General features: G+C 38.7%; 1 protein-coding gene across 3 annotated transcripts in view; it reads left to right on the top strand.

The window, feature by feature from the left end:
* adgrg2.S (adhesion G protein-coupled receptor G2 S homeolog) overlaps window positions 1-13,801 on the top strand; it is a 73,729-nt gene that overhangs the window by 32,311 nt on the left and 27,617 nt on the right. Inside the window, exons 5-11 of one of the 3 annotated variants that reach the window (XM_041583647.1) lie at window positions 1,341-1,393; window positions 1,744-1,780; window positions 6,489-6,548; window positions 9,655-9,723; window positions 10,608-10,652; window positions 11,327-11,383; window positions 12,810-12,860. In XM_041583647.1, the coding sequence (XP_041439581.1) occupies window positions 1,341-1,393; window positions 1,744-1,780; window positions 6,489-6,548; window positions 9,655-9,723; window positions 10,608-10,652; window positions 11,327-11,383; window positions 12,810-12,860 (372 nt within the window). The remainder of the gene's footprint in view (window positions 1-1,340; window positions 1,394-1,743; window positions 1,781-6,488; window positions 6,549-9,654; window positions 9,724-10,607; window positions 10,653-11,326; window positions 11,384-12,809; window positions 12,861-13,801) is intronic. The other 2 variants (XM_041583648.1, XM_018249086.2) reach the window with 2 other exon arrangements.

The raw sequence follows: 13,801 nt of genomic DNA, 5'->3' as shown, positions 1-13,801 counted from the left end.
CAATCGAATAGAACTGTATTCAGCCGAATTCGAATCATACGAATCAAAGTAATAGCGCATTCGCTTTGAATTGCAATCAAAGTTTTCCCCTAAAAAAAATTTCATTTTTCAAAGTCCACCAATTGACTACAACTAGGTTCTAGGAGGTCCCCCATAGGCTAAAACAGCAATTTGGCAGGTTTTAGATGGCGAATGATTGAAGTCGAATTTTTAAAAGAAACAGTACATGATAAATTTCGATATTCGAATTTTCAAATTTGAATCGAATTTGGACTATTCCCTAGTCAAAGTACACAGAAAATGTACGAAAGCTCGAAAATTCGAATTTTTTGAATTCGAAAATTCACCTTGACCTTTGATAAATCTGCCCCTTAAAGGAACAGTAACACCAAAAAATTAAAGTGTTTTAAAGTAATGAAAATATCATGTAGTGTTGCCCTGCACTAGTAAAACAGATTTTTGCATCAGAAACACTACTATAGTTCATATAAACAAGCTGTTGTGTTGCAATGGCAGAAATTTAAAAAAGGCTATATGACACATGATAGATAGTGGATAACAAATAACATTTTGTTCTACAGAGCTTATCTGCTGTGTAGCCTGAGCCTTTTCTTCTTTGACTAGCTACACAGCCGCTTATTTATTTAAACAATAGTAGTGTTTATGAAGCAAACACAGCAGTTTTACTAGTGCAGGCCAACACTGCATTATATTTTTATGACTTTAAAACAATTTCATTTTTTTGATGTTACTGGTCCTTTAAGATATGCATATAAGTGGTTTAATAAAGCATATAATTACAACAATGTGTAATTCAAAGTCATTAAAATATCGAACAAGACAATGCAAAATACTACAGTACTGCTCCTTAATTTCCATGAAACCAGACTTCCAGGAGTATCTAGGTTAGCAAACTTTGAGAACCACTGATCTAAAGGGAACGGGTGGCCCTTATTAGGGATATTGATAGAATCTTCAGCCAGCAGCTACATTACCCTGAGGTCATTTTCTAAACATTCTCCAAGCCCACCTGCCCCATAAGTCAATTATTTGCTATAAGAGCAAATCGATGTATGTATAATCCAGTTTGGCGGTCATATGCCACATTAGCAATAGATCCATGCTTACTGTGTCTTGACTGAATGGCTGATTGTACTTGTGTGCCATGCTATGTGTTCATCCGATATACAACAAAATTAAAAGATGATATGTAAAATGATGATATTAAAAGATGATGATTTATCAATGAATAACATCCTTTGTGCTAATTGGGAGGCATAGTAATGAAAGCTATAAACACTCCCAGAATGGGTGGTGATAAAGAAACTTTTCTTTTACAGCAATAAAACTACTGGATCTGCCTTCTGGACACCATCCCACCAAAAGACCTCAGATCAGGGGTGTCCAAACTTTTGGCTCGCAGGGCCACATTGGAAAAAGAAAAATTTGTCTGGGGCCACACATGATATACACAAACACGTTTGATTTGTAAAAGTAAAGGAAATACACAGAAAAGAAATACAATGCCAGTTGGATAACCAGATGGAGCTATACACTGTAATATGGGACACCTGGATATTAAATAGACTTATTATTATTACTAACTGGACAATGGGCAGAGTCCCCCCTCCTCCTATATCCTTTGCGACATGACGTTTCCTCGGGAACCAAACTGGGCCGCATTCATATGCATCCTGGGCCGCATTTGGCCCTCGGGCCGCAGTTTGGACACCCCTGCCTCAGATGGTCAATGATACCTCTCCTGAACAAAAGTTGTTAGGTATTGTTTAACTATACTTTGCTTATCTAGTAGTGCTTCCAAAGCCTAGATTTGCATGCCTATAAAATCAGCTTTATAGCAATTTAATGGTGTGAAAATTTAAGATTGTGTAATGTTGTGTTAATTATTGTAACCTACAAGTTCCCTGGGGAATTCCCTGGGTTTATCTGGGTAAACGCAATGGTAAATATATTGTCACTTATCTTGGCTTGATAGACATGCAGTTGTAACATCCAAACACTGGTTTTGGTATACCAGGTGATCGTTTTTTTTTTCACATAGGATACAAGCGAATGGGTGGCAACCGGGAAAAAAAAATCATTTCTTTTTTTTTGTACCACACATTAATTTGTAGCGAAATTATGTATTTCGACATCTGCGGATTTTTCTCCAAAATTGTAATAAAAATTTGCAGCAAAAGTATATTTGCTGAGAAAAAGCACCCATTCTCTTCAATGGATTTGGAGTGAGAAGAAACGCCATTGATTTGAATACATTAGGAGTGAGAAAAAAATGCCCATAGAGGGTGGTGGCATACATGGCTACTGGGGGAGATTAGTCGCCCAGCGTCAAATCTCCTCTTCTTCAGGCGACTAATCTCCCCTAAATGCCTTCCTACTGGCTAGAATGTAAATCGCCGGTGGGATGGCACTCGGATTGCTTTCCGAAGTCGCCCGAAATTTCTTCGGGAGGTTGCACCACCCTAATGCAACTGGAGTGAGAAAAAAAAGTTGCCCATAGACTCTAATACATTTTGCTACAGAAAAGTTGGAGCAACAAAAAAGTTACCCATAGACTCTAATATATTTTATTACAAAAAAGTTGCAGTTTCGCACATTTTTCGGCAAACTGAAATGGGCCAGATTCACTCATCACTGGTTTATATATATACTGGCACTGAAGGAGCTTTCACTGTTGGTCATGGATGTTTGTATACTGTTGGCTATTAGCTTGTTGACTTGCTCTGGTCATAGATTCTGTCTGTTACCTGTTGCAGTGCGACAAATCTCCTCTTCCTCAGGCGACTAATCTCCCCTAAATGCCTTCCTACTGGCTAGAATGTAAATCGCCGGTGGGATGGCACTCGGATCGCTTTCCGAAGTCGTCCGAAATTTCTTCGGGAGGTTGCACCACCCTAATTCAACTGGAGTTTGAAAAAAAAAAAAGTTGCCCATAGACTCTAATACATTTTGCTACAGAAAAGTTGGAGCAACAAAAAAGTTACCCATAGACTCTAATATATTTTATTACAAAAAAGTTGCAGTTTCGCACATTTTTCGGCAAACTGAAATGGGCCTGATTCACTCATCACTGGTTTATATATATATACTGGCACTGAAGGAGCTTTCACTGTTGGTCATGGAAGTTTGTATGCTGTTGTCTATTAGCTTGTTGACTTGCTCTGTCATTGATTCTGTTACCTGTTGCAGTGCCCATATTTGTGAGCTTTATATTTGTTAGCTTTAGCTATAATTGTTTTTGAATTCTACCCTATTTCATAGCTATTAGAAATTAGAAATTGGATTAGAAACTTAAATGGCTTTTGCTATAAGGGTGGTTTTCTTTCCTGAGGTCCTTTAGCAACTTAACAGCTTGAAAATAACTCACATTATGCCTGGCTGCATTGTGCATGATTATTGTGCGAAAATGTGTGACCTGGAACACCAGACAGCTTTATACCAGTTGTCTTCAAGGTTCAATAGACACAGTGTCAGACTGGGACACCAGGGGCCCACCAAAAAACCTTAGACCAGGGGCCCACCAAAGGTTTTTAGACCAGGGGCCCAACATCAGTACTATTTTCTTCCTCTCCTCACTCAACCTCTATTCTCCTAGTCTCTTTTCTTTACATACTATAATTATTCCACCTATTTAGCCTCTTTGGTCTCATAGAAATAGGGAATGACCATTAAATAGGCCAAAAGTTTAGCAGCATGAGGGCCCACTGACACCTGGGCCCATCTGGAGTTTTCCTGGTATCCCTGTGGGCCAGTCTGACACTGAATAGACATGCAGCTGACAACTGGACTCCCAACAGCTGGGAAACTGTAGGTTGGTGCTATTTCCATTTGCGGGTTAAAGTATTCTCTGAAAGTTCAGTAGTTGGCCAGGAGTCTCAGGTGTCTGGTCTCTTTGGATTCCACTTGCTGGAGGGTGTAGCTTGTGCTGAAAAGCCTGAGGTGGAGGTAGACCTCAGTAGGAGAAGTCCGTCAGAGAAAAGATCACTTTAGGAGTGAGAGGTAGTATAAGGGTAGTTAGTAGAGCAGTCAGGTGCTCCACAAGGAAGCTTGATAAAGGATTGTTTGTGTCCGAAACGTCGCTATGCTATATTGAAATAAAAGCAGTTTTAATAGAAAACCTGGAGTGCTCCAATCTATATACACTTGAATTGGAGGTATGTGGAGGTGAACATACGTTTGTTGCGTGCACCCTGATGAGTTAATGACTTGGAGTGTATTGAAGTGTGCTGGATAACGACTGTGAAAGTGCTCCACAAGGATACCAGGAGGGTAGACTCAGGATATTCCTGATTAAAGCACCACTATGAGCATCTGCTAGCACTGTGGACTAGATCACCTGAATGTGATTACTACTTGGGTTGTTTCCAAACAATATGTCTATGTAACATCATCAAGTTGATGAAATTGTCTAAATTATCTATGAAGTGAATGATTATTGCACCATCTGAACAGCACCACAAAAGAGATTGTGTGAGATCCAACATATGATCCATGAACCAGTGGTGTCCCAATTATTAATCAATTCTTTGTGTATAATTTACTGTGCTTTAACCATTCCTTAACCAGCAATGGACCACTGGAGAGTCCCATGCAACTTATACTCTGCTTGGAGTTGCAGGGAATTGCAATTGGTTGAGTCCAAGTAGCCCAGCGTGGGGCATTGAAAGGGTTGAGGCAAAATCCATGTGAGAAAAGTGTATATGTAGTCCTATGGTTCTTTTCTGAGTGCTCATAATTTAAGTGACAATGGAAGTGTCCAATCAGAAGGAGGAAGAAGATGGTGAAGAGAAAACATTGCAGAACCATGGTTTGCATGGTTATTCACAGATGCTAGCTTTGGAAGACAGTGCAAATTCAGGAAGTAAGTGGAGTTGCACTTAAGCTAAATTCCTGTGCGAGCAGGTGGAAGGCTTCCTACTGAGGGAATAGTTCATGCTCACAAACCCATGGTGGTGGTGGATCCAGCAGTGATGGTGGGACTCCCTAAAGAAAGTGTGGCTGCATTTTAAGAATCCAACACACCTATGCAACAACAGGTGGTGGTTCCTCTGGATGGAGGGGAACACCATAATGAAGAGCAGCAACCTGAGAAATATAGCAGCACAACCCCATGGAGGTGGGCAAGTCAGAAGCAGCTCAACCCTCTATGGTTGCTTATAGGTGCTTGTGCCTGGGCAATTTTGACCAACAGGTGTAGCTGTTGGAACACAATTCATTCATATTAAAAGTACATGTATCCCGTAGTATCTTGAAATGAAAAAAGAATAAATAATGAATGTAAATGACAAAAGAATAGAATGCTCATCAGTGTTACGTTCACTTGTTTTAAAGGTTTACTTATACATTTTGAATATTAGTGTTTGGTAATGTGCAGGGAACAAAGAGTGTCTCATATTATATATTGTGTTACAGAAAATTGAACAGAGATGTGATATTGTGACATGCAGGATGACAGTGTAATTTTGCTGTATGACATGCACCAATACATATTTGGACAAACATTGTATTGTGTAATATGATATATAGAATGCCAATTTAACTTTGGGCATATACATTTGTTATTGTGACATAAAGGATTACAATGTTACTTTGGCAATATATAACATACAGGAAGGTTCTGCAATTATATCATGGCAGTTTGGCCTGAAAGGCACCAAATTGCAGTTTTGGAATGTCAGGAGAATATATAGTCATACTGGTCTTTTCTTTGCCTCTGGTTGATCTGCTTTTGCTCTCTGCATGTGTGTATGTTTCAAAGCTGCTTCAGTAGGACAGGAGTCCCTGCTCTTCTTTATTACACTTTCTGGTTTTGATAAAGATCATGTAACTCTGTTTTCCATAATGAGAAGTCTGGGTCCATCCCCTGTCCTATTCATTGGTGGATATAGTTTGAAGTCTAGCTGCTTTCTTCAGCTACTAAATGAAATGCTTGACATCACTGCACAGGCATTTATTGTCTGCTTTGCTCATGCAATGGAGCTTATGTCCTTAGCCCTGATGTCTTTGTGAGGTAAGTGAAAAGCATCACAAAAGCCTTAAATAACTTGCAAAAGTATATGTGTATGAATGGTGTTAATGATGTCATCAGTTAGAATAGGTGCATGGTGATGTAATTTTTTGTAACAACTCCTTGAATTGCTTTAAAGTATAAAAATAGTAGAAGTCACCTGCACTTTCCATGTGTATAGAAACATTCAGCCTTGGACACTTTTGTATGGGAATGGAACGTTTAATAAGGTTAATGTGCTTTGAATTGAACATTATTTTATTATATTATGAGTATATTATTTTTCTCAGTTTATGTAAATGAGTCTTATTATCATTGGATTGGGTACCAGACAGCGAAATAAAGCAGCCTTTGTAGGAACACGTCAGCAGATATGATATAGAGAAATGATATAGAGAACATTACATAGTTTACCTTACATGTGATATAATTCATAAACCCATGTTTTTTTTATATACAGCACAAGCCAATGTTTCTGACCCCGCGACGTCTGCGTTAACATCGACGATCACTAACACAGGTATTTATTTCAGACATTTTTCCCACTTTAAAGACATTGCTCATGATCCACACAATCCTGCACCATTCTACCTAATCTCTACCCCATATCCCCCAAACCCCAAAAAATATCAATTGGTGGTGTGGTTAGGCAAAGGACCCCCCCACCCCCTCATAGTGTGCCCCTACTATACAAAATTAAAGACACAGAGACATATATGGTGGCAAAATCTGTGGAGGTCACTGCTTTATTTAACAATTTAGGGAAAAAAGGACTAGGCATACAATGACCCCAGCTGCGGCTCCGACTATCAAACGTGGGCTAACTGCCCATACCATAAAACAGGGGAGCAGGGATCATGGGGAAAAGAGCCCTCTGTAACCGAACCATAGCCCATCCTCCTGCTCCCATATTGTGCATAAATGGCACTAACCCAGCTGTTTGCAAGACTCAGACAAGACCTTTCTGTTCCCCTTGTAGTGACCACTGCCACTATATTTGAAGCTCTAAGGATATATAAGACAAAACAAATTTTAAAAAAAATCCTTAAAATGTATTATTATAAACAGTGCTTTGTGGCATCATTAATTACAGTTTTATGTCACTTCTGTTACATGAATCCTGTAAAACAAAATATGTACCCCAACTTTAGAAGTTGCCTGATGTTTAACAATACTCATCCTGTGGCCGTTTGCCATTATATCGTAATATTGTCTCTTGACTTCTTTTTTTGAAAAGTAGGTACATTATTTCCAAAATATATATCACTGTTTACTCATTATGTTGTGTATTCTTATGTGTGATGACATCATATGTGGAGCTGGAAAATTCCAATTCAGTTCTGATTCCACCTTCAACAATATAGCACTATGGTTTATATATCTGATGTCATTAATAACCTTGGCTGTCAGACATGACTTTAGTATGCTGCACTAAAAGCACAATATGCTGTAAAATTTTCAGCTCTTTATATTGTGATTGGCCCAACCAGAGTTTAAAGAGCCCTAATGTTACTGCCCTAGTGTGGAATAGCCAAAATGGATTTAAATCGCCCCTGTTAGTGACAGAATTATATCTTGCAGGGATCCCACATTAAACTGCTGCATTGTTTGGAAATTTGCCATCAGTGACCAGGCTGAAGCATCAAAACTTGCACTTGGATTTACATTGCTAAAAAAAAATCTTAAAACCTTAAACTAAAGGATCGGCACTCTCTATTGTTTGTAATATTGTGATTTATTTCACACAATGTGGCATTTTATCTGACGTTTCGGTCCCTTTCAAAGATATATATATATATATATATATATATATATATATATACAGTATGTAAAATAAATATATAATTTTAATACTACAGGGCTCATTTATAGCTGCAGAAATGGACACATCTCATTGGTGCCATTAATGAAAGGTATTTGGCAAGCATTTGGCCTTTAGATCAATGACCTCAGAGCCAACAACCATTGGATGCTAGCTGTATGCATGGTCAACAGCATAAGGGACTCTATATTCAACCTTATCAATAGATGAGTGTGCCCGGATCCTTTACGCTCTATACACAGGACATTGTGCAACATTTACATTGATTTTAATGATTTGTATTTTTTTTTAAAAAAGTTAGTGGGCTGGATCCCCTTTATTTTGTGCTCCTGACTTTATTTAAAATTTCATATGCACAAGTACAAAGGTAATGACAGGCAAACTTAAAGTTTATTCAACTTTGTTACGAAAAAACCCAGCTTATTATTGATGCTTTCCTCCCATCAATACTAAATTCATATTGAGGCAACCATTGCCCTCTAGTGTTGTATACGTACATTGCAAAAGTTCTAATATTTTGCAATGCTAATTTCTAAAGCAAAGCAAGATGTAAATCTGACTTCAGCAGCTCCAGGTATGATCATTGCAATAGTCCCACTTTATTGGAATGCTTATGCTATTGATTTTGCATTAACATTTTGTAATATGCACAATCAACGATTAAATTGATGAAACAACTAAATTTCTACCACAATTTATGCTGATAATTAGTGGAAGGACGTGTATGTGAATAAAAAAAACCAGGCTCTGGCCTGTTTTGCTGCTTTTCATACATGGTGGATAGCCAGTGTATGGCTGCCTTTAATCTAACTGGCAGAAATAAATAAGGGGGGGGGGCAATTTAAGAACAATTAAAGAAAATTACTAAAATAATAAATCGGTTTTACTTTGGTTCTTAAATTATCATAATTTCTTTCCCTAATTAATAAATAATAATAGTATTGAATAGTAGTGAACGTTGGATGTCTTTAGCTTATTCATAGCTTTTATTCGTTTATTATTATTGCCTGACACAATGTTCCTTTTATAAAACGGCAAAAAAAGCCAAGATGCTCTTGTAGCAATCGTTTTGTCAGATAACTTACCTGCATTTTAGGTGAACTTGAATGGGGTTGTAAAGTGCTGTGTCAGGCACAGCAAGAGTTAAACTGACACTTTCTGTGTCCTGTGATTTTACCTTTGTAATACAACCCATGACTTAATCCACATGAAACCCAATCCTTTTACCTAAACTAGTTTGAGAATAATACAGTTTTATATAGTATATATTACAGTTTATATTTTTCAGGCTTAACTAGGCCTCAATGATTTTATCCATAGCCTGCCTTTAATTTAGGTAAGATTAAGGAATGCAAATCACAAATTCAAACAAAATCATATACTTAAACATTTATTTCACTCATTGCTACTCATATTTGAGTAAGCACGCTCCTTTTCTCTAAAAGTGGAAGATATGGGATAAGTGGTTTATATGTGATAACATAAGTGATACATACATATAAATAAATATAAATAGAGAGAGAGAGAGAGAGAGGGGGGGGCAGGGTGCATAAAGTGGTAGATTTTTTGCACTTTCTGTTCATAAATGATTAAGGAATTAAAAACTGTAATCTAGTGGTATAACTAAAATTTAGTGGACCCAACAGAAAAGTCTTTTTATGTCCCCCCTAAAGTTTAGGGAAAGTTCATTTTTCATAAACATATACTGAAACTGCTTATGTGTCAGTCCCCACTGCCCCTGTCCCCCAAGTAGTCGCTTCTTTATCTGTAGTTACATCTCTAATTTACACCTTGCTTTTGTCAGGTACAACAACAACAACTACTACAAAGATACCCCAAACACCTGCCACAAAATCAGAGATGACTTTCACAGGTATTTTCCTCAGTTGTGTAAAATCATGAAATATTCTAGGGGAAACCATCTTATTTTACTCCTCTTAATGAGTTCTATTGCGAGCCTCACTGTGCTGCTGTAACCATGACCCATGAAAAACCAGTACGGCATCAAGCACCTGTAATTTTGCTTTGATCCTTCTGTAATTCTCTAGCAACTAATTTTCTGTTATAAAGAAAACAACAACCCTAGTTGCAGAGCAAGACAGAACTAAAAGAGTCACTTCAAAACATTTGACTTTTCCTTACAAGCAGAAAAATATTGCAGTCAGTGGCCAAAGTTGTTGCATTGACTAACACAGTCCAATGATGGTTTTAGCACCCAAACATGCTCTTATACTAACTACTGTGAAGGAAACGGTTAGCCTCCAAAATGTTTAACTTCAGAAGCCAGTGTGTGGCTAAATGCCTTAAATGCATGTACATTTTGTTCCTAAAGTCATTTAAAATAAAAATTGTTGTCATGCTTTATATGCAAACATGCACAACACACACACAAAATAAAAAGATGTGTTCCATGCCCGCTGTATGTGAATCCATGTTATATTATACTTGCAGGGAGTAACTGTCTCTATAACAATATTTCACAATTCTACCATGCATATTGTTATAATTCCAAGTAAAACATAATCATTAGATTATTGACATTGTTTGTGTTAATGGTAAAATTTAACAAAGATTAACCTGACATTGATATTTTCCATATTGTCCAATTAACAAGCCAGGCATCCCTCACTTCAGGCATCCCTTTCTTCACTGTGCTATTTTGCATGAGAAACCCCAGATTATTAGAACTGTTACATTTCTGTGCAATGAAAAACTGCTAACCTGAAAAACAACTTTCTTTTATCGCCTCAAAAATAGGGCCAAACGCCACAAATTTGACAACTTCTTTCAGTACTTTTGCAGGTATGTGCCCTTGCATGTTACGATACAGTAGGCCAGGCAGTGTCGGACTGGCCCACAGGGATACCAGGAAAACTCCCGGTGGGCCCAGGTGTCTGTGGGCCCTTGTGCTGCTAAAAATTTGGCCTATTTCATGGCCATTCCCTATTTCTTTGAGAACAAAGAGGCTAAATAGATGGAATAATAGATTATAGTATGTAAAGAATAGAGACTATGAGAACAGAGGTTGAGTGAGGAGAAGAAGAATAATAGTACTGAGAGTGGGCCCCTAATCTATGTTTTTTTGGTGGGCCCCTGGTCTAAGGTTTTTGGGTGGGCTCCTGGTGTCCCAGTCCAACACTGAGACCAGGCAGAGACTGCATGAGAGCAATTCTCAAAAACAGATGAGATGGCCCAAGGTTGTGCACTATCCATATCCTTTTCTAGTGTAGTCAATGTAAAGAGATCAGCTGTGATTGACTCCCCATGTTTGCCTCACCTTTATCGTCTGTTTAAGGGGTTCTGGGTCCACCAAACACACACAGCACGTGTGAAGGGGAAAGCAAGCTCGAGGACATCTCTATTCCCTCTCCCTAATTTGGACCCAACCCTTTTTCATTCACTCTAGATAATTAACGCTAACAGCAGCAGGCACTGTAAAATGTTAAATATATACTAAGATCCTTTTCTTTTCACAGTAACTGGGAATCATACTAGCACACTGATTACAATCGTATCCAACATGACACTTGCAGGTAAAAAATATTTTTATTTATTTTAAATAAGGACCTGACAGCCCATCTAGACTCATTATGATCCAGGTCTGTATTGCAGGACAATGAAGAGCTCAGTCACAGAATGCCCAGTATAGATGGGAGAAAATGCAAAATTTTTATCATTTCACCCATTAATATATCCATTAGTCAAATCCAAGGTGATTATAAAAAAAGAGGTTTTGTGGAATTATCCTTTAATATAGGCAATACATCAAAGCCTGAGAATGAACAGAATAGTGCAATAAAAATGTTCTCAAATGTTTAATGTTTTCCTCCTCCAATTGGAGGCCAATATGTGCCAAAATTGATGGCTTTACAACAGACAGAGTAGCATTCTGCTGTAACACATAAGGATACCTGTCGCGGGGAACCAATGGAAATGCCTGGGGGAATGTATAATATAGGTGCAACTTCATTGCATATTCTCAAGCACTAAGCAGAGCATTTATAGAACTGCACACTATGATGTACTGTTTCTATAACACCATCAAATATTTTACATTCTCCCGAGAGTACCTTGTAACACTAAGGGGGTTATTTATCAAGGTCCGAATATCCGAACTTCGAATAATTCGTAGCTTTCAGAGCAAAAAAAATACTATGAATTATTAGAGATTCATTAAAGTCTGAAGGTTTGAAAACTCTGAATCCAAAAACCCGGCATCTGAAAGCTCTCGGGGTCCTGTATTAGTCAATGGGGTAGGTCTCGTGTCTGCGCTGCTGTCAGTAACGATATCCAATGATTTCAGGGATTTTGGCCCAAAAAGTCCCAAAACTACAATAAATTCGTAGTATTTGCGGAAAAGTACGAAAAATTCATACTTTTCTGGCAATGGTCCGAAGTTTGCCCAAACGTTTTTTTTTGAATGATAAATAAGGTCCTTTCAGAAATTCGGAGTTGGTCAGATTTTTATCTTAAGGTGGCCATACACAGGCCGATAAAAGCTGCCGACAGACCGAGTCGGCAGCTTATTGGCCCGTGTATGGGGGCCCCCGACGGGCTTCCCCGATCGAGATCTGGCCGAAAGTCGGCCAGATCTCGATCGGATGGGGTTAAAAATCCCGTCGGATCGCGGCCGCATCTGTTCGTTGATGCGGTCCCGCGATCCGACCGCCCGTTTGGCGAACGCTAGGATCCGATCGTTGGGCCCTAGGGCCCACGATCGGATCAGCCCGATATTGCCCACCTCAAGGTGGGCATATCGGAGGGAGATCCGCTCGTTTGGCGACATCGCCAAACGAGCGGATCTATCCGTGTATGGCCACCTTTAGAAATGCTGAGATAAATTCAGACCTTCATAAATAACCCCCTAAGATAAGACCTTTATTTATTATAAATTGCTTTAAAAAATATTGAGAGATAATTAAGTAAATGTCATTGTTTTAAAACTTTCCTCTCCCATAGGTAATGGTTCCACGTTATCAGTTGCAGCAACAACCAGTATGGCGACACCAGGTATGTGTATGTTCTGCTTTTGATGGTTTGAGGGATGGGGGAACTATACAAAAGCCCTGGGGGAAATACCGTACAATGATCCCTGCAGTGCATCAAATGAAGCAAGGGATAATGTGAATGTGTCTGTGCTTAAAGGGATACTGTCATGGGAAAAAAAAATTTTTTCAAAACACATCAGTTAATAGTACTGCTCCGGCAGAATTTTGCACTAAAATCCATTTCTCAAAAGAGCAAACAGATTTTTTTGTATTCAATTTTGAAATCTGACATGGGGCTAGACATTTTGTCAATTTCCCAGCTGCCCCTGGTCATGTGACTTGTGCCTGCACTTCAGGAGAGAAATGCTTTCTGGCAGGCTGCTGTTTTTCCATCTCAATGTAACTGAATAAGTCTCAGTGGGACATGGGTTTTTACTATTGAGTGTTGTTCTTAGATCTACCAGGCAGCTGTTATCTTGTGTTAGGGAGCTGCTATCTGGTTACCTTCCCATTGTTCTTTTGTTTGGCTGCTTGGGGGAAAAGGCAGGGGGTGAAATCACTCCCACACCCCATGACAGTATCCCTTTAAACTACATACCAAAATATCATTCTTATCAAAAGAACATTCAAAATACTGTAAGCTGTGGCATTAAAAGGTCACCTCCATTGGTTATACCCTAAATTCAGTGGGGAATACTAGCATGTGTAAACAGAACGGACGGTTGGTACTTACCTCCAGACACGACTGTTTATCCAGTGCAGTAGCCAGGATGGTTCATGCATTGATAACCCAACCTTGTAATTAGTGTGGCGGGCCCCAAATCTTCTATGGCTAATTTCCCCGGGAAACATGTGCCCCGGGCACTGTTCGACAAGCAGGAAAAGAGGGATAAATTCCTCATTGTTCTAAGGTACAATGGTGTTCTAAAATGTATGTACAATAGTAATGGCAACGTAACCAAC

Source organism: Xenopus laevis, chromosome 2S, assembly GCF_017654675.1.
Source record: "Xenopus laevis strain J_2021 chromosome 2S, Xenopus_laevis_v10.1, whole genome shotgun sequence".
Classification (NCBI taxonomy): domain Eukaryota; kingdom Metazoa; phylum Chordata; class Amphibia; order Anura; family Pipidae; genus Xenopus; species Xenopus laevis.
The sequence above is the reverse complement of the archived record's forward strand: the minus strand, read 5'-3'. Positions and strand labels throughout refer to the sequence as shown.